General features: G+C 40.9%; 1 protein-coding gene across 1 annotated transcript in view; it reads right to left on the bottom strand.

Moving 5' to 3' along the window:
- The window catches only part of kdm4b (lysine (K)-specific demethylase 4B), a gene marked incomplete at its 3' end in the record, with an annotated part of 51,124 nt that overhangs the window by 17,629 nt on the left and 13,832 nt on the right, over positions 1-19,663 (bottom strand). The window contains exons 6-8 of the mRNA XM_079221131.1: positions 17,650-17,699; positions 11,639-11,742; positions 8,933-9,070 (exon numbers count right to left, since the gene is read on the bottom strand). Of these exons, the coding sequence (XP_079077257.1) occupies positions 8,933-9,070; positions 11,639-11,742; positions 17,650-17,699 (292 nt within the window). The remainder of the gene's footprint in view (positions 1-8,932; positions 9,071-11,638; positions 11,743-17,649; positions 17,700-19,663) is intronic.

The following is a 19,663-nucleotide window of genomic DNA, read 5'->3' as shown; positions in this document are numbered from 1 at the left end:
GACTGTTAGTGCAAACCAAAAGTGGTGACTGTTTAGTCTTTAGGTTCAGCTCTATTTACCATTGAACTATGACATGCGCCTAGTTTGTGGAGCTGCATCTGGTGACTTTTGAAGCAAAAGGCCCATAACCACTCGCACCTCAATAATTGCATTATGCACCCATGAATTATTCTGCTGACTGGAGAATGGAGGAGCTGTAAAATGAAACCAGTGCTGAATATAATGCAAGAAAACAAAAGTTTGGCAATGAAGGAAACAAAAAGAAGGAGATTAAACAAACAAAGATGAGAGAGGACAGAGATAAAATCATTTTCTTTTGTGTCTCGTTGCTAAAATCATGGCACTATTATTTCATGAGTTGTACCGAGCGCCTTATGTTCAATTACTGGAAACACGGCGACTCAGCCTCCCCAGCAAAACAATATCCAGCCTACATCTTATCGAGAAACCACTTGACAGACGGAAACATGAAAATATGGTGTCGAGTGAAAGGTGTTGGAGCAGAAAGTGGGATGGCAGAGGTGAGGGGAAGAGAGCATGGGTGCAGCTGATTGCTACCATCATGAAACCTTTAGTGAAAACAGCAACATGCCAGGAGACTACAAATGCAAAAGAACACAAAATAAGTATTGCTGAAACACTGATTTTACTTGGCAAAATGTGCTATTATCATTTGTAAAAAGATATAAAGGCTAATTTTCTTTTTATGAAACTATTAAGAGGTTATGGAGATCCTTTCCACCCTCAAGGACTAGGACAAATTACACTTTATTATCATATAAAAACTTAATTAGAGGAGGGAAACAGATTTGGAGAAGCACAAGATCTGGGAAAACACAAACTCGCCCTGAAGCAGCCAGTCAATGAGCCCTGAAGTATACTTGGGCTCCTAATGAAGCTAAGTCGTTGGAGCCACAGAAGAGCGAGAGCCGGGGGACTCTATGAATTATTAGTGGACACATTGGATGTGCCACGTACGAATAAATAAAACTGGGTTTTAGTCTGGCCTGACCAACAGTTACTGGGAAAATTGAATTATTCCAAATTATTTACGCTTTCTTTGATCACACTTTGACTGATGAGGACAGAAAAAAAACAGAATGTTGATCCCAAGAAACAAGAAATATTGGCGAGAGGATTCAAAGTAGTTAAAATGCAGAACATATTGAACAGCATGCATTTATATCTCCCAATTTCTCCTGCTGTTAAAACCTACTGTGAAATAGGACAAAAACATATCTGCAGCTTTACTTGCTTGCGTCTGTTCCACAAATGTTTCTATGCTTTAAATACTGACTAAATTTCCCTAATTTTCCCATCTCCCACTTTTTATCTTATTTATCTCCTAATATACAACCCCCTTCAACAACAGCTGCTTAATATGCTGAATAGAAAGGGGGTGATATAAATAAACAGTAAGCTATGTAGAAATGTTAATTAATAAGTGGTGCATGGCTTTCACAACTGTAGACTGCAGCTGTGTGCAAAACAAACAGTATATCTAGCACTGCATTGCTGCATCCACATAGTTTATGTTTTCTCTTGTAAATGTCAGCAATATTTCTACTGTCATAAAACAGCATCCACTAATCTCACTGTGTGGCCAGCAGTCTCCGTCATTCGTTATAATATGTCTGAATGGTGGCAGGGTAGGCTGGGTATTAAACGGCTCGCCTTGAAACTGAAGTGGACAATAATCAACTTGTCATGGTTATTACCAAATATAAAAAACTTGTTTGCTCAAAAAAATATTGAAAAAAGTTTCTTTTCTTTTTTGTCCTTGGCTCTATGCAGTGTTTGCTACAGTAACAATACTGTTTTATTATCCGTTGGCAATAAGCCGACCACACATCTAAAAAAATGCATTTTGTTGATTGGTTATCATAGACATAGGTTGCACATAAAGTCTAACAACAAAGTCTAAATAAATGCTCTATGTCTTGTTTGGGAAAACCCAGACAAGTCTGCAAATAGGTATTATTATTATTATTATTATTAATAATAATAGAGTGAGTCCTCTGCAATTCGATTTTAGGATGAAAATGTGATGTGATTTAGTCGGGGAACTGAGAGGATGATTTCTGCTTCTCTCCCAGAGAGAAAATTCACAGCGGAAGCCTGAGGGAACAGCAGCGAAGTGTGACAAAGCACCAAATGCACAGGAAGAGGCTTTCATTGAGAATATTACAGCCCAGAAAACAGGAACTGATAACATTCAGCAACATAATGGGGCTGCACACACAACTATTTTCAGAAATAATCTGTAAGGTCCCTTTTCCATCTTGAGTGGGCTCAATGCTGAGCTGTTTTCTAACAAACTTAACAGTTAAGGATGTAACTCAGTGTGGCTACTTGTGCAGCTGCTTTAAGGTTATTCCAAACAAAATACCGGTAGTTAAACTGTTTACCGGAAATGTTTTCTTAGTGCATGATGGCATTTGACCAGATCAGTGGTTCTCAAACGTTTTCTGTCTGGCCCCACTTTGGAGGAAGAAATATGTTCGGGCCCCAACAAAATTGTAACAAAATGATCCAACTTTTTGTGACTCCTCCCTCCGTGCTTTTTCTAATAATACAATAAAGAAAATTACAATCACTTTCAAGTAAACCAGATCGCTCCATCAGAACAAAAACTAATAACATGTGCAATCACTTTGTTAGAACAATGCAAATAAAGTTCTATCTCTGCAAAAAAATAACTAATATTTGGCAAAAGAAATACTTAAAATAACCTGTTTTGCACTGAATATATTTTCAAGATAATAACAATAATGTTCAACCTATGCAAAACAAAATGAGTACAGATGTGTGAGCATCAGGTTGCATCAGTATTAGTGGCCGCAGTGAGCTGCTTTCCTCTATAAATATTTTTTAAATGAGATGGTAGATTTGATACGGCCGCTCTCAATTAATGCTGAAAGCTTAGATCTATATTCTGTTTTGAGAGACGCAGCAGCAGAAAAGACCTCACGGAGATCTCACGGAGGCTTTTAGCAAAACGCCATGTCCGTGTTACTTTGTACTTTTGTACTATGTAAAGTTATCATGTTCATGGAGAGAGTGTTTGTCCTGAAACCACAAGGTAGCGGTTCATCCTTGAGCAAGACACTGAAGCCCCATTGCTTCACAGCAGCACACTTCCCCCTATTTCCCCACTGTGATATTAATAAAGGATTACATTAAAAAAAAAAAATATATATATATATATATATATATATATATATATATATATATTTTTTATTTTTTTATTTAATATATTAAAAAAAAAAAAAAAAAAACGGCATCGGTTCCAGATGTCCATACGGAATGAATTTTTCATATACCGTCATACCGGTGGCCGCTCTTTGGCAGGCAACAACATTTAATGTTCACAGCTTGAAGCTGACAGCGCAGCGGACGGAGCGGAGCTTCTTACGTCTCAGGGATAGAACTTGACTCATGGTTTGAAAGAAATTACATCGGCAAAATGCATGCTGGGTAAAGCCCGCCCACTCAGTCACACAGGAAGACTCTTCTTGTGCAGGAAGAAGTCTCAGACCCTGAGACGTAAGTAGCTCAGACCACTCAGCACGCAGCTGTGATTGTAAACATTAAATGTTGCTGCCTGCTGAAGAATGTTAATAGTCGTTACGGCTATGCATGTGCCACTAGTATGAAGGGATATGAAATAACTACATTCCCCTGGGTCCTAAATCCCTCCATGTTTAGCTTCCTAACACAACCTATGTACCAACGTACAAACAGCTGCTGGCCAGTTGCGAGCGAGTTGGCCAGCGAGCGGTGAATAACGATGGCGGCAATGTTCCCTCTAATTTTTTTCAGCACTGAGCAATTTTTTTCTTTTTCTGAGCGCACATTTCAGCACTGTGAGCAATTCTCAACCACGCGACCTGCCGAAAATGACCACCAGATGACAGCAAATGCATCAATATGTATACAAGGTTGATATTTATTCAATATCCTTTATAATGGCTGGACTTTGGGAACATTTTAATGATGGTGTTTTACAGTTTAGTTGAACTTAAAAGATCTTTGTTGAACTTCAATAAGGGGAGGTTATGACTGGTAAAAAAAAAAAAAAGTATCAAAAGGTGTTTAGTCATTTCTCAGCAGGTACAACATTTAAGTAGGGTTGGGTACCGAGAACCGGTGCCAGTATGGCACTCGGTTCAACACGCCCGGTACCTACCGGATCGAAAAGCAACGCAGATTTCGGTGCTTCCTTCCGGTGCCTGAGCCGATTTAAATACTTTTTTTTTTACACTACTCTGTAAAGTTGCACGGTATATAGATACTAAAAAGGTAGCGTGGTACCCGCACGCTAAAAACGATTATTAAAATAGCGTGGATCAGAGCACACTCGCTGCTCTGCTCTCTGTCTGCCTGCATGTAGAGCGGGGCTCGAGGGGGCGGGGCTTCCAGCGCTCACACACACAGCGCGCGCACACAGAGATCGCTGGAGACACGAGCACGAGCTTTTGAACGTCCGTCCTCGGCTTGATGGAACAAATCTCTCCAGTTGATATTAATGATGACGTGTAGTCCAGTAAAGCAGCAGTTTTAGGATCCAACAGTGTCTGAGTTCTGTTGCACACGGTCCCATCAGGCCATGATGCTTGTGTCTGTTCTTTTTTTAAATATATATTTTTATAGTTTGAAGTTAAAAGGTTTGAAGTTGTAGTTTGAAGTGTGTTTTGTATGTACTTATTTATTTATATCTATAGTATACTTTAAACAGTTAATAATATTGTTCAATTTGAAGAAAAAAAATTGCCTTGGCATTAAAAAAGTATCGGTTCAGGCACCGTTTAGGCACCGGTATCGTTTTAAAAGTATCGGTTTAGCACCGGTATCGGGAAAAACCCAAACGATACCCATCCCTACATTTAAGTGGAACTTCATTGAAAGAAAAATGCTAATGCAGTGCTTAACAATAATTATAGGCCTATTAATTGACATGGTGTCATTTTTCCTAAAGGTAGCCTATATAAACAATGTAATAACTTCATATTCTTCATATTTAAATATGTCTGAACGTTTCATCCTACCTGTGTCAGTTTGGACTATTTCATCTAGCCCAGGGGTGGGCAGTTAATTTTCCCAAGGGGCCACATGAGAAATTTGGACCGTTGTGGAGGACCGAACCAATTCTGAACTTAATTCAATTAACTCAATATTAATGTTATTACTTTATTAAAAAACTGTAAATTATATGGTTTTGAGCTGCTATTGGTAAGAATGCATGTTACAATAAGGCTATGAAAATAGCCTTATTAAGATTTTTTTAAACCTTACCGTAAATATGTATGTTAAAGACCAGCAATTTATTAACTTTAAACAAAAGCAATAAGTGCTTTTGATGTTTTCCAGTTCAGTTGTTCTTACTCGGGGAGAAAAGTCCAGTCTGTGTTGGCTTGAACAAGAGCATGAAGTCTGGTTGAATGAGGTGGAGATGTGAAGGACAGCTGACAGGTATCAGTGAGAGAGGATCTGATCTGTTGAACTTCATCACTAGAATGTTTGTTCTCATGTAGGTAGATCCAGACAGAACCAACATCTTCTGAGCAGGCCTCCACATGTGAGGAAAGTTCTCCTCTTTGAGAGCAGAATAAAAATCCAGAAGTGATACTGACTTAAAGTGCTCTGCTATAGTGTATCAGACCGCAGGTCAGATCCGCGGCGGCTTTGCGCGATTCATTTTCAATCTGGAGGCGGAGACTGCAGCGCGAGGCTCCTTGGGAGGCGGGGGTCTCGCTGCAGCACCCGCTGCTCGCTGAGGACAGAAGCTGCATAACAATGCGCTTTCACTTCAGTCTCCAAGTCGGCAACACTGCCCGCCGTGAGGCTGCGTAAGCACACGCGTGCGTGCACACATGCAGTGCCGTTTGTATTGCACTCACGGCGTGCGCTTTATTTATTTATTTTTCATTTTTGATTGACCTCACGCGGGCCAGACTGCCGTAAGATGCTCAGGTCTAATCTAGCCACTCATGTTTGAACGTTAGGCAGACCTTTTTCTGGGGCGCCTGCTCTGCCTTTCTTTTCGCCATGGTAGCCTACACCTGCTGAAGCAGGGCCCGCCAAGAGTAGCCTAAACAGCGCCGTTCCTAGCTCATGTGGCGCTCTGGGCGAGCTTCACTCCTGGCGCCCGGAGGAGGACAGCGGGGGTGGGGGGGTGCTAAAGGAGGCAGAGCGCTAGCAGAGGTACAGAGAGCACATGTCGAGAAACGGGACGCTGATTGGCCAAGAAGACTCGACACGTCACATCAAGATCTTATCATTGTGGAGATGGCTCACTCCTATCTCAGAAACACTAGCGCAAAAAAGATTTTTAACCCCTGAAAAAATCGTTTGTGCGGTCTGAAAAATGTGTGCGGTCTGAAAAATCTATTGCGCGGCCCCTTCGACTGGCCTGCGCGGGCGCACAAGTGCACAGCTTAGAGGGAACACTGGATGGCGACGGTCCTTTTCGGCGTCAATAAATGGATGTGTTTATTCGGAAAAAAATACCGTGATATACCGTGAAACCGCTAGGATCTTACAAAATACCGTGATATGAATTTTTGGCCATACCGCCCAGCCCTAGACTGATGTCCCTGGCATCCATTGTTAATGTGATTTTCTGTGCATGGATATTAATGCCTGGTACAGTATTTTTCTGATTTGGTATAAGCTGATCCCGACAAAAGTCGACAAGAGTCAATAGTAGTAATACAAATAATAATAGATGTTGAATCCCTGAATTACTTTATAAAACAAGAAAACCAAAAAAGGTTTCTACCCAATCTAATGCATATTCAGGAAGGTTGAGGAGAAGGTTAATTAAGACTGCAATGTCGGAATTAATAGATGTATAAGTAGATGCACACACAGCTTGCAAGAGAGGCTGACAGTCAGCCTGCTTTGACCGCAACTGTGTGTTCGCTTAGTAATATAGACAGATGGGTCAGCAGTTGGGGAGCCTGTATTTAAGAAGACTGACATGAAGCATGCTCAAGCTCACTCTCTCCATCGTGTGCTGGCAGCCCCCCCAACAGTGACAAATTCAATCTTGAGCCCCATCGTTCACTGCCCTGTTTGGCGCTGACAGAATAAGGCTCGGTGGGGAGAGGATGGAGGAGGGAGGGGAGACAGCCAAACGAGTTAACAGATGACTGTTTGAGTTTAAGACAGACCAGGAGGATTGGGGGAGTTAGAAAGACCGACAGAACGAAAGACTTCATTTTTGCCAAGCAAGTGGCTGGCAGAGGCCAGCTATATAAAACCCACCAATTCTCACTGAAGAGGCACAACAATATTTCTATTACAATAGTACATTACTTAAACCCAACCTGTGTAACATTTGCTATTTGGCTGTCAAACAAGTTAATGCTAAACCAAAGAGCAAGCGATGCGAAAGCTTGCACGTTGTAAAACCCCTGAGAGTATTGAATTGACCAAGGCAGCATTATATCGTTCAGAAATTCTGCTTTTCCTTTGTAAGAAAAAGGCGTGGTTTCTTTTCACAATAGTTCACGGTCTGACTCAAGGGCTGAGTTGTACTCAAAGTTATATTAAAAAACTTGACTTTCAAGGGCTTAAAAATAAGTGGTTCAGGACCTATAGGCATTTGGAATAACATATCAAAGAGAAGGTTATTGACTCCAGTTAATACATTTACATCATCTACAGACCAATAAACTACTGTGATGCATCTGTAGTTACTGCTCTAACTTCACACTTGAGAATTGAAACCATGGCCAATTAAAAGTCTCTTTAAGTCGCCGAGTTAGCGGGAGTTTGGAAATGTTGCCGCCTTAAGCTATTGTTGATACATTTTTTTGTATGTAAAAAGGAGACAAGTTTGGTTATTGCCGAAACAATCCAAATGGTTCAAAACCGTCATACCTCTTAAAGGTTCCACTTGAGGATGAGATTAAATAAGATAAAAGGCAGGGAGAATCAAAATCTGAAAGGTCATGCCATTCCTGGCAGCCAAACTCAGTGAAGAGGCATTAAGCCTTCCTTCTTACTCAATTATTCATGAGTGAGGAAGTCTGAATAGGTTCAAGGTTTTGCTTGAGGACAAGCAGAACGACTGCTGTTGGGACTGAATTTAAGCAGAACTGGTTATGGGACCATCTCTGTAACTGCTATGCTACCACACCGGCCAGAGAGAATTAAATAGTCTGTGGGCAAGACCAAGAGAAGAGGAGAAAAAGGTGGACAGGCCGAAAGAGTCTGTCTCATTGGCCAAGCTGTTCTCCTTCGTATTTCTCTGACTGTGTGCGTCTTGCGTACTGGCGATTTGTCGACTTGGATTAGCAGTGCGGAGTGGACCACTCTTTCTTATTACACTGAGACAAGTGTAGTGGGGATGCTCCCTTGAGCACTGGGCTGGATGGAGGGAAGACTGCTGGAGCCTGGACTCGTGGTTCTTAAATTATAAGGGGCCACATGGGTAAAGTAGGAAGGGAAAAATGAGAAAGAGGTAGAAGGGACAGACATGTATGAATCTCATGAATCTGACATGCAGCCAAGTAGAGAGGAAGAAAGGAAAGGGGACTCACACATAAGAAAAGAGAGGGCGAACTGAACAAGAACATTGAGAGGAATATATAGAAAAGAGACACGGGTGAAGGTTCTTCCAGAGGACATTGGATATGGGCTCCCGTCTATAACCAACCCATGCTCTGTCAATTTCATGCTCAGCAGCCCACCGGCAAGGAGGCAGCTTGCGTCAATGCAAGAATGTGGGGGTATGGTTAGTGCCGGTAACAGATGGTGTGGAGCAGAGAGGCACGCACTGCTCTTATATTTCGATATGATCTATTACTTCATTCCTTTAGAGAATCAAACAGCCAAAGCAAAAAAGCTGTAAAGTTGCTGCTGAATCATACATCGGATGAAACCTGTTCAAGTGGAGTGTCTACATTTGCTCGTCTTATCTTACCTGGGTAGCCATTTTGCCGTAGTCGACCCAGCGCAGGGTGGCAAAGTTTGTGGACTCTGCACAGTTGAAACCATGGTTGAAGCCAGCATGGTAGCCATAGGGAAAGGTGACCATAAACTCCCCTTCATTCTGAGTTATCTGTTCATACAGCGAGAAAAACAGAAACATGTTACAATTATTTCAAAACAAACCAAACACTTTGTTTGAAAGACGTCACACATGTCCAGTTATTTTGAATACGGTAATTTTTGGACATTCTTGATTGGACTTTTTATTTTGTAGAGGTGTTCTTCGGTGGCAAAGATCATATGAAAACTTCTTTTGTATTTTTTTTTTTTTTTTTACACCATTGATAACGGTGTTGACTCCGTTTCCCATAAGACTATGGGAGTCCACCAAATTCTATTTTGTTCAGCCATAGTTTAATAATAAGCTGGAAATACTGTTAAACATCTCAACAGATGGGCTGGCCCTCTCCTGGCACTCTGTAGAGGTGCACAGCAACGGCTAAAGTTTAGCTGGGAGAGTGTCTCACGGCTCTGTCCATGTCAGCTTTACAGTTCTCCCCCGGACAGCTGCTTCCTGGGCCTTGAGGTCTCGCTCTGCGGGGAGTGACAGAGCGCCCTGTTCCCGATGTGACTGTTAACTGGCGACAAAGTTGGCAACCCACCCGACCCAACTACCATCCTTTGAGTGTGACTTTTATGCCGTCTCGTCATATTTATACAACCAATGTGTTTATGATTAAACTATTTACTAGAGTACAGTGAAAACATACTAATTGTATTTCAAAATATATTTAGTACCAAAGTAAAAGTATACTCATTACGTAGGCCTGTTTCAACAATTATGGTGGTTATGTTTCATTGGATTATAATTATTGATTAATGTGTTGGTAAAAGTGGAGCTCATTTTAACTACTTGATCCCCTTAATAATTAGAATATTAGTATATTCTAATACATATGGTAATACAAATTATAGTTCATTAGTTGATATATATTTTGTATTAAAAAGCTGAATCTGCAAAGTAGCTGGTAACTAATATTGTCCAGAAAATCTAGTGAAGTCAAAAGTGTAATCTGAGATGTGATGGAGTAGATGTATAAAGTTACATAGTACCTCAAAATTATTCTTAAGTTCAGGCTAAATGAACCCCTTTTGCTTAAATCCTATTTCTGAAGTATTGTTTTTGAATTAACACATGTATTACTTGCAGCTGTGACTCCAAATGTCCTGTTCATTAAAGTGTTATCTGATTATATTCTAAAATATATTCCATCATTACTCATGAGTCTTACAACCGCAGCAACTTTTCTCTAAGCTTTTCTGGCTTGCGAGCAAAATTAACTCAGCCGAACACATCTGCTGCTGCAAGGGTTGAGTGTCTTCCCATGAGCTCGGAGTTATTCTGAGAATGTTTAAAAATGTGAAGACAAGTTAAGCACATTCTTTTTTTAATGTGTTGCCCCAAAACTTAAGCACCATACGTCTGGCTGTGGATCGCAACTTCTTTGTGAAGTCTGGTTCGAGGCATTCAAGCAACACATCAAGCCAGACAAGGTGACAGGCATGCAAGGAGAACCGGGGGTAGAGGCTGAGAGTCAGAGACAAACTTCCTCAACTAAAGACAGTGGTTCAGATATCAAACATCCCTTTTTACTCCTGCAAGAACGCAAGAAGACGGTTTTATTTTTACACATGAATCGAGAGAGGTACTGTAGGTGCGTAACATGTTCGCTGTGATAATGACGTCCTGAGGGGGGAGTGAAAAGATAAATGGGGTGAGGAGGACCCTCTGCGACAGTGGAGAACTTTGCTGGCTCTGTGTCAGTTCTTTTTTTCTCCATCTCTTATTAGTTTTTGCACTGTGAAAAATGATATTGCCTACTGAATAGAACAAAAACAGAAAGCATGCCAATCAATTTCCTATGATAGTGCAGCCAGCGGGAGATGTGATGTTTGCATCAAAGCTGAGCCACTAACCTCCTGTGTGTCATTCAAATTAAGCCCACCCCTTCTTATGCAAGACCCTAAAATGTTATCAGGCAGCCAGCAGTAAGGAATACAGAACCAAACTTCCTCTTCCAAACATGATATATTTTCGGCTTCTTTATTATGTCAATGCCTTTGCCACATCTCGACACAACTGAGGATGTGTCTTGTAGGCCTCTGTAGCCGAGTGGGTACAGTGGCCATATGACCCCAACATCCTGGGTTTGATTCCAGCTTTGGGACCTCTGATGTGTCATACTCCTCTCGGACAAAAATATTTTTACATTTACGTATTGTTAAAATGATGAGAATTATGCTTTTGCTGAAAACTGTTGACGAACATAGAAATATTTATGAAGAAAAAAAACATGCATTTAATACTATATCCCCATTACTGGTCCTGTGACAGGGAATAACAGCTTTCTTTGTTTGAAGTGTTAAGCTAAATACTTGAGTAACCAGACGAGAGAAGGGAGAATGTTGAGTGAGTAATGTCTCAACCCATTTAAAAAATATAATAAAAAAAAAAGAAGGTAGGCAAATGGCTCTACCTTGAACATGCATCGTGACAGCCATTCAATAATGGCTGAAGTAAAGATGCAGAAACTTTTCACAGTAACACAGAAAAGGTCCCCTTATACTCTATCCAAAATAAACACGGATTGAAAAAATGTCCTTTTACGTCATGCAACACGGAGCAGTTGGCACTCACCCTGTCAAAGGGAATGCCATATTTCTTCAGGATGGAAGGAGATAACAGCGTCATCTTGTGGCGAAGGAAGGCGTCACACCCTTGGGAGCTGCCAGGGAAGAAGCCTGCGAGGGGGAAGAGAGTATTTAACATACTTCACCGACAATCCAAATAAACCCAAATTATTTGATAAAACCATGGAAAACTATATAAACACCAGGGGGCTCTACGAGAACAAACCAAATGTAGCCAAATGTGCTGTATACCCGTCTTTCTTTCCATCATCATTTTGATAAATAAATTCCGATACACGTCAACATTCAATGCGGCAAATACATGTCGTATAGCGTGACTTGATCACCATCAAATAGTGTTTGCTTGCTCCAAATGAAACAACGTAGCAGCGTTTGAATGGCGGTGAGGTAGAGCAATGTGTTCCGTTAACCGTTATCAATTACACATCGTCCACTGTCGTAAATGCACTTGGTTGTGTTTTCACAAGTGGCATGCAGAGTCACACACTTAGTGTCTCACACACACACACACACACACACACACACACACACACACACACACACACACACACACACACACACACACACACACACACACACACACACACACACACACACACACAGTGAGTGTTCCGTAGAAAGATTGGGGATGTTCAGCAATTTCAGGTCATCAGTTAGGAGCTGACACTAATGCAGCAGATGGTCCTGAAAACCTTTTATTCTATTAATACTTTCCCAGTCTCATAACCACCCCATGTTACGATACCCATTCCTGTGGTGAGGGGTTGCAACAATTGCAGACATCATCACTGACTGCTAAACTTTGATCAATGATTTTCTCACATAGATTGGTAGAAAAAAAAAGATTTCCCAACCAATTCTGCTTTCAAAGGCTAGAAAACAACAATATCCTGATTAAAATTGTATTCCTGGTATCGCATTCAAGAGAGTACAGTCCACCATAATCCAATGCAAGAATGGGGAAACAGCTCACTCTGATACTTGTCAAAATCAGACACTACAGCCCAGTAATATTATGATTATCGGACCTTCAGACCCTCAACCTTTAGACTACAACTTAGATTCAAAACATGTATATAACACAGAAAACATAATACTTATAAAAAATGTACTTAAAAATAAAAATGTACTCTGCATTAGGATGGAAAAAAAGAGATGACTGTCACTTAAAGGCAAAATCACGTAACATATTGTGTTGCGTTTGATAATTAAAAAACATTTAAATCCACATGCTGTATAATCAGTCGTCAAATTTGTATGATTCCTTTATTTTACTGGATGTGGATATTTTCATATGTGTATTGGATTTTTGTTATGTATTTTGGTTTAAAAAGGTGTTTTACATACCCAAGGGAAGATATTCGAAAACTGTTTATTAATAAGATGCTGCTTTAGGGAAGGTTTTTGGCAGTTTTGGAAGAGGGCTCAGCTGGCAGGTAAATATTTAAAGAATGCCAGATAAGCTTTGCCAATTAGGCTAAAAATACTTCTGGAGCAGAAATGTAGCTACGTTTGCTATATTATTTTTAATCCCACAACCTGGAAGAGGAAATCCAGTTCCCCCTTGAGATGGGCGTGAATTACTCTATTGCCCAAAGTGTGGAATAATGACATGTCAATGCATTGTGTTTGTGAGCCTCCAGGTTGGATTTCAGGGAACCTCTGCTGGATTACAGTCGGGCACAAAAAGACGACTGCACAAAACTGGGACTGGGTCTGTCACTTCCAAAAATCGTTGTCTCATACGGCACAACCATAAAAAAAAAATTAAAAAAAAAGAACATTTGTCTGAAGATTTACTTTGTAATGGCAGGCAATTGTGGACATAGATATTGCGCTATTAATTTTAAGAAGCGGCAGCCCCAACAAGATTGGAAGGCAGAGGCTGCCAATTGTGTTTATTGTCTTGTCTCCATTCGAAAACCTCAATCAAAGCTTTGAATGTAAAAAAAATAAGACATTTGATACAGTCCTATCTGCTGGCCACTCCAGTCGAACACGAGAGAATCAGACCATCGCGACCCCGCCACTGTTTCAGAGAGATGGGGCGGTAGCAGGAGGAGCTGGGCGAACACGGAGTGGAAGTGAGTGAGGAGCTGCTGCAGGAGAAGCAGCGGCTCTCCACAGCAACAGCAGCATATTTAAATATCTAATTTGTATAATGTATAATTTGCAATGTGTATATTAAAAAGAGAAAAACAAGTTGAGTCGACTAATATTTCCAGGAGTGACTAGTAAGGGTAAGAGTCAACTTCAAACACGTTCCCCTAACTAGTACTACTACAATATAAGCAAAAGCACACATGGCATGTTTCAGAATAGCTGCTATAAAGTTGCAGTGTTGTTGCCTCACTCCCTCAAAAAACGAGGGATACACCAATACAATACCAATATTGGATGTCTGTCTCATCAGGATGTCTGGAGATTTCAGCCTAATTTGTTTTTAATAATAAATAACAGTTCAGAAAATGTGCATCTACGTATTTATTGCACTTTGTCTTACTACGGTAGGAAAGCAGTGTTTAAGTCAAGCCTGATGTTGCCTTACACAAAGTAATGATCCAGTCTCTTCCACACAGTGAGGCATAAAATGTATTAATTAGGTATTAGTCTATTAGTCTCTGGGTATCGCAATCAGAACTGAAAAAGTTGGATTGGTGATTCCCTATTAAAAACACTAACTGCTTTAAGATCATAATATACCCCTCTGACATATTGGGTTTTCAAAGCACAACTCTGTCTAATAAAAGGCTAACTTTTGCTCTTGGAGCCAGAAACTCGGCCTCGGCATAATCAAAAGAAAAACTTTCTCCTCCATCGCTCACTCTCCCACTCTTTACCGTCTGTGCCCACCAGTGCCTCAAAGGGGGGTCCATCGGAGCCTCCACCCAGTTAAAGTTTAATGTGACTGACAGTATAATCGGCACCCATTTCATCCTTCATTTTCACTGAATTGTTTCAGCCTCTGTTCCACCCTACAAAGCAAGAGAGGGAGAGAGGGCTCCTATTCTCTCATCGCCTGCCTGCTTGTTGGAGCTGATAAAAGGTGAATAATGTGCAGCGAGAGCACGAGTATTAATCCCCATTAAAATGCAGCTGGCTCTCTGAACTCTCCACGGGGTAATATTAACTTAAAGGCTTCATTCTGTCCTTTTGAGTTTGAAAATTAAGTTCCTGCCTCCAACTCTGCACCCTCCCCCCCAACAAAAAAGTCCGAAGCCATGACTGAAATAATGCAGAGATGAGGAGTGATAAGACCAACGCCTGTCGCTGTGTCAAATGTTTGGAGAGGAGTTTTCAAGTAACAAGACCATTGTCACAGCCCCATTAGGAAATCCTACTACACTCATAACTGTCTTTTTAAGACCTCGTAAACAGTTGGCTACCTTTGCTGACGATGGCTTTGATAGGACAGTGGGTGCTTGTTAAATAACATTGGCATTCCTTTCCTCCCACTGCCAGCTGCTTTGATGAGAGGAAGGCTGCAATCTGACTGGGACTGAGCTCAAGGCCCACATGAAGAGTTTCATGATTAAACATGTCTACAGTGAGTATTTCAAGGTTGGGGTTTGATATCTATGAATTCAGTTTTGAATTCGCCATCTATTCAGAATTCTTTTAAATATCTGAGCAACTCTGTTTAGGTTCAGTTTAACAATTTCATTGAAAATCTTGAATAATATAACAGAAAACATGATGATTAACTAATTTAAATCTTAAGTTTATTTTGCACTTCAGCTACTGACGAAATGTTAGCTTCACGGACTCAAGCGACTAGTTCTGACCCCCCGAAGTCCAAATTCATCGGTTGATACGCTCCCGATAATAATATGAATCAGCGAGGGGAGACTCACCCCTCATTTACGTGTTGAACTGCAATACTGTAATGGCCAACCGGGCACTTTGGAGAAGCACTCGACAAACAATGCAGGACTGGATATTTCAATCTGCTTGAGGTCAGTGCACAGCATTTTGATATTTACGGCAATTTAACAACAATTGTGAGGTGAGTCTTTAGCAGCAAATTATTTTCGGTGTATTATGACTTAAGTTTTCAGTTGGGCTTTCTCACAGTATATATTTGACTTGCCATTGTAGGAAAAGTACAAGGGGAAGTAATAACACTAACTGTGGCTCCCTTCCATAAAAATGGGTCAGGAAGTCAATGTGAACCGTGGAACTGAAACAACTAAAGCAGCCATTATTACGGTTATTAATGTCCGCTTTGAAATTGGTCCTTTTATCCAAGGCGGTGGTTATTTCCAATAAAGATTTTGTCGGCTTTTCACCAGGTATTTCACTGAAGTGCGAAACAGCCATTATTAGAGGGCCAGGGTGAAAGGAAATGGGTCTCTCTCACTGTTGATGATCAGGATTCAGCATAACACAGGTGTAACAAAATGGATGGCAGCCACCAGCAGCCACCTGCTCTTTTCCTCTTCTCTCCTCTTCTTTCTCTCCTTCTTGATAAATTATTGTCTCTTCAATGCACATCACTAACTCTACTTTTTTCCAGGAGCCTCTGTGCTTCCTCGCCTCAAGTTTCTATGGATCGTGGCTGTCTGGAGCCAGTCCTGCCTCGGCCCCTGCTGATGCCCCTTCCTATTAAAATAGCCCAACATCAACATCAGCCAGTGCGCCGGTTAGACAGCAGGCGCATGTCCAAAACCACGGCCCGCCACTGATGTATACATTACACTGTCCAGGTAATATTAAAAACGCATTATTTACAGTTTTCTTCACTGTAAAAAGATTGCTTGTCTGTTAAATATCATTTATTGTGTATTACATAATATCAAGAACTGTGTTACAGTCGCGCCAGTGCAGAAGAAGGAAAGCAAGTGATGAAGGCCATGCATTGGTGATTATTGATTGGTTCTCAGCTCTTCACAACAACAAGGACAAACAGTGTGTCATTTAATGTAGTTTGGACTGGGGCATCTAATACCTCCCTCTGAGCAACTTGCAATACACAAGTTAATCCTCATTGATCCAAACGGAATAGAATGAGGAGAACATGAGTGGTGGGAATAAAAAGGGAGCGGCGCAAGGAGAAATCTTCTGTCAAAAAGAGAGGGCCAGGTGGTTGAAGCAACATGAGGCAGAGTGGTTCAAGACTATTTCACTTCAGGCACGATTTATCTGAGTCACACACCAGTTTCAGAATTTGAGACCCTCGTGTCAGAACAAACTCTAACGTTCATTCTCATATGTAATATTTTAAGCAAATTAGAGATGCAGTTTTGACACACTCAAAAAATGGTTCTAATGTGTCGTGAGTGACACATATGCAGCGCAGCGCATGAAATTAAGGATGCTCCATCTTCCCTGTGGCAATAAAAATAGCACCTGGGACAAAAAGATAGAGGGTCTGGAACTAAATTGGAAAAACTCTGTGCGTCATAGAATAAATATATATATAATTCTAATAGTTAGAAAAATGTGAGGTTCTTTCAACTGAATGTTAAAACCTCCACATGTTCCTCCAATTCATTCTGCAGAACACACAGTTGATGCTGCTGGCTTCAGTTCCACCATCCTCTCCTCCAGATTCAGCATCTACTGCCCTCCTTTTAATACAAGTCACTGTCCCCACTAAGTGCTTCAAGCTGCTCTTTCTTCTCAGGCTCCATTTTAGCAAAGCAATGTGACAAAGAAATAAATGTTATTGTATGTGATGAGAATGTGGGACATCAAAGACTCTCAGCCGCTGAATACATGGGAAAAATATTTCAATGTGTGACCCACAACATGTACCACACGGTTCACTGTGAGGACCATCGCGAGAGGAGCGCGACTTTACTTTCTATTTTCCTGTGCAAGGGAGAACCAGTAGCTCTGCTTTGGATGCATGTTGGTGTGTATTCAGTGCGTTCAGTGGGAGCATGATTTCATAGTGTGTTGAACAGTCTGAACTTGCTTCTTCACTATGAAAGCCAAGGCAAGAAGAGTGGTAAAAACAAATGGATTTTAATTGAAAGCATTATTGGGACTCACCCTTCGCCAGCCTCTCCAGCCTCTTGCCATGCTCCGGTGGGATGGCATACCTGCAGACAGACGGGGAAAAGGGTGATCAGTTTAGTGGAAGGTTGACCCATCGTTAAGAAACACTGTCCTATTACCAGACGGAAACGATTTTGACATTTGTAACAACAAAACAAGTTGCAGCACAACCTTTTCTCCAACCTGTTCCGTTACAATATTCTCATCCCTGCAAACTCCCTCTGAATATTTAGCGATTATTTCTTGCATGCATTTTCCTATACGGGGGTCACATATTCTCTCAAATATAATCCTTTTAGAATGATAATACTTTTTCCATATTTGAGCTATGAACTCCTTGGGTTCTTTCTGCCCCTCAGCTGATGATCTACAGGGATGTTTTGTCCAGCCAATTCCCAACTGGAAGACTTTGCAATAATAGAGTTTTGGAAGTAAAATAGAAGACAAAATGTAAATTGTAGCTCCATCAGAGTTTTGCTGGGCAGCCTTCAAGACACCACTATTTTCTTTAACAACCTCTAATGGTACTGAACAAAATAGAAATCTCACTTGGCAATACATAACCTATCGTCATATGTGTGTGTTCAAACTGAAAGTGCATTTCCACTTGCACAACGTTTCTGATTGCGTTGAGCTTGAGCGCCCAGAAGCAAGAGGAGAATGGTAAGAGACAGGAAATAACAGATTAGGTTGTTGTCATAGTCCGAGTTATCAAACAAACACCTTGCAGGCACAGTCCAAAGACATGTGGGAATATGTTGCTAGCCTGCTATAACTGTAACGTCTGCACAATTGACACAATTGTTTTTTGGGGGAGGAGGGCTGCAAAATCACCCTAACAATCTCATTTCCTTAAATAGTGGGGAAGGGAAAATTAGCTTTGAGTTAAATTTTAACATACCGTAATAATTCAAGCGAACACAATAGTATCAATCACTAAATATTGCCCTTATTAACAGCTGCCTAGATACTTTTAAAAAAAGTTATAAATTGAAGGGGAAAAGAAGGGGAGATTGGTGAAAAAGATTAAATGGCCGGTGAAGGGCAGGACCAGGAGAAATGACTGTTTTGGGAGTGCTGGGTTATTTCACTCCCCTCAGCAGTCACCATTTGGAGAACTTAAATTACCCATGACATACACCTCACCCCTCCTTCCCCTTCTCTTTTACACATGCGTACATCATGAAAAACTAGTATTATTCTTATCAGTGATTGGGAGAAGAGGGCTTTAGCTTTGCTAGCATTGTTTTTATCTCCTCTAGTTTGTCTTTGCTCATTACTGCTTTGTTTTACAAATGTGATATCTGGGCAAATTAGCTTTAAATTAACAAACCTTTTTTTGTGTGTTTTATGAGTGTTTTGAGTGTTTTTCCCATTTCAACATTGCTTCTGTGTCTGGACAGAAAAAGGGGAGCCTGTGGATCTGGTTCTGTCCTGCTTCATGGGTAGAGTCAAGGTATTAACATTACCAAGAGATCTAAGTCCATGTGCTGTTAATACATACATGAGGTAGGCACTGTAAAGGATGTACCATTACATCAAATGTCAGATGCTACACTTATTAAGAGAGTTTATTTCTAGAACAGAGTGAGAGGGAGCCAGCCAAGCTCAAATCTGATCTGTTCATTTGTGAAGTTATTACCACGCTCTTTATTACTGCAATTATTTCCTCTGGGTTGCTCAATCCTCCAGAGATCTCATCCAATGAACTATGGGGAGGGCGGTAATAAAAAAAAGCTTCAAAAAGCTTCAATTTTTCCTCCTTACTCAAGCTTCAACAGCCACAAGGCTGTTGGAAACAGGGGGAGAAGGAAACGGAGAAAATAAATGGCAAAGATGGAGAGATGATGAGAAATACACAGGGAGAGACGTAGAAGACCGAGAGAGAGAGAAATAATGAACACAAATTATTAAACAAAACATTAAACAGACAAAGTCAAATTCAGTCAGAGGAGCCAATATGTGGTGCCACACTGCCATCTGTTGACGAAAGCCCAGAGCTTCAGAG

The sequence above is a fragment of the Taurulus bubalis genome (assembly GCF_910589615.1).
Source record: "Taurulus bubalis genome assembly, chromosome: 7".
Lineage (NCBI taxonomy): Eukaryota > Metazoa > Chordata > Actinopteri > Perciformes > Cottidae > Taurulus > Taurulus bubalis.
This window is presented reverse-complemented; position numbering and strand designations above follow the sequence as displayed.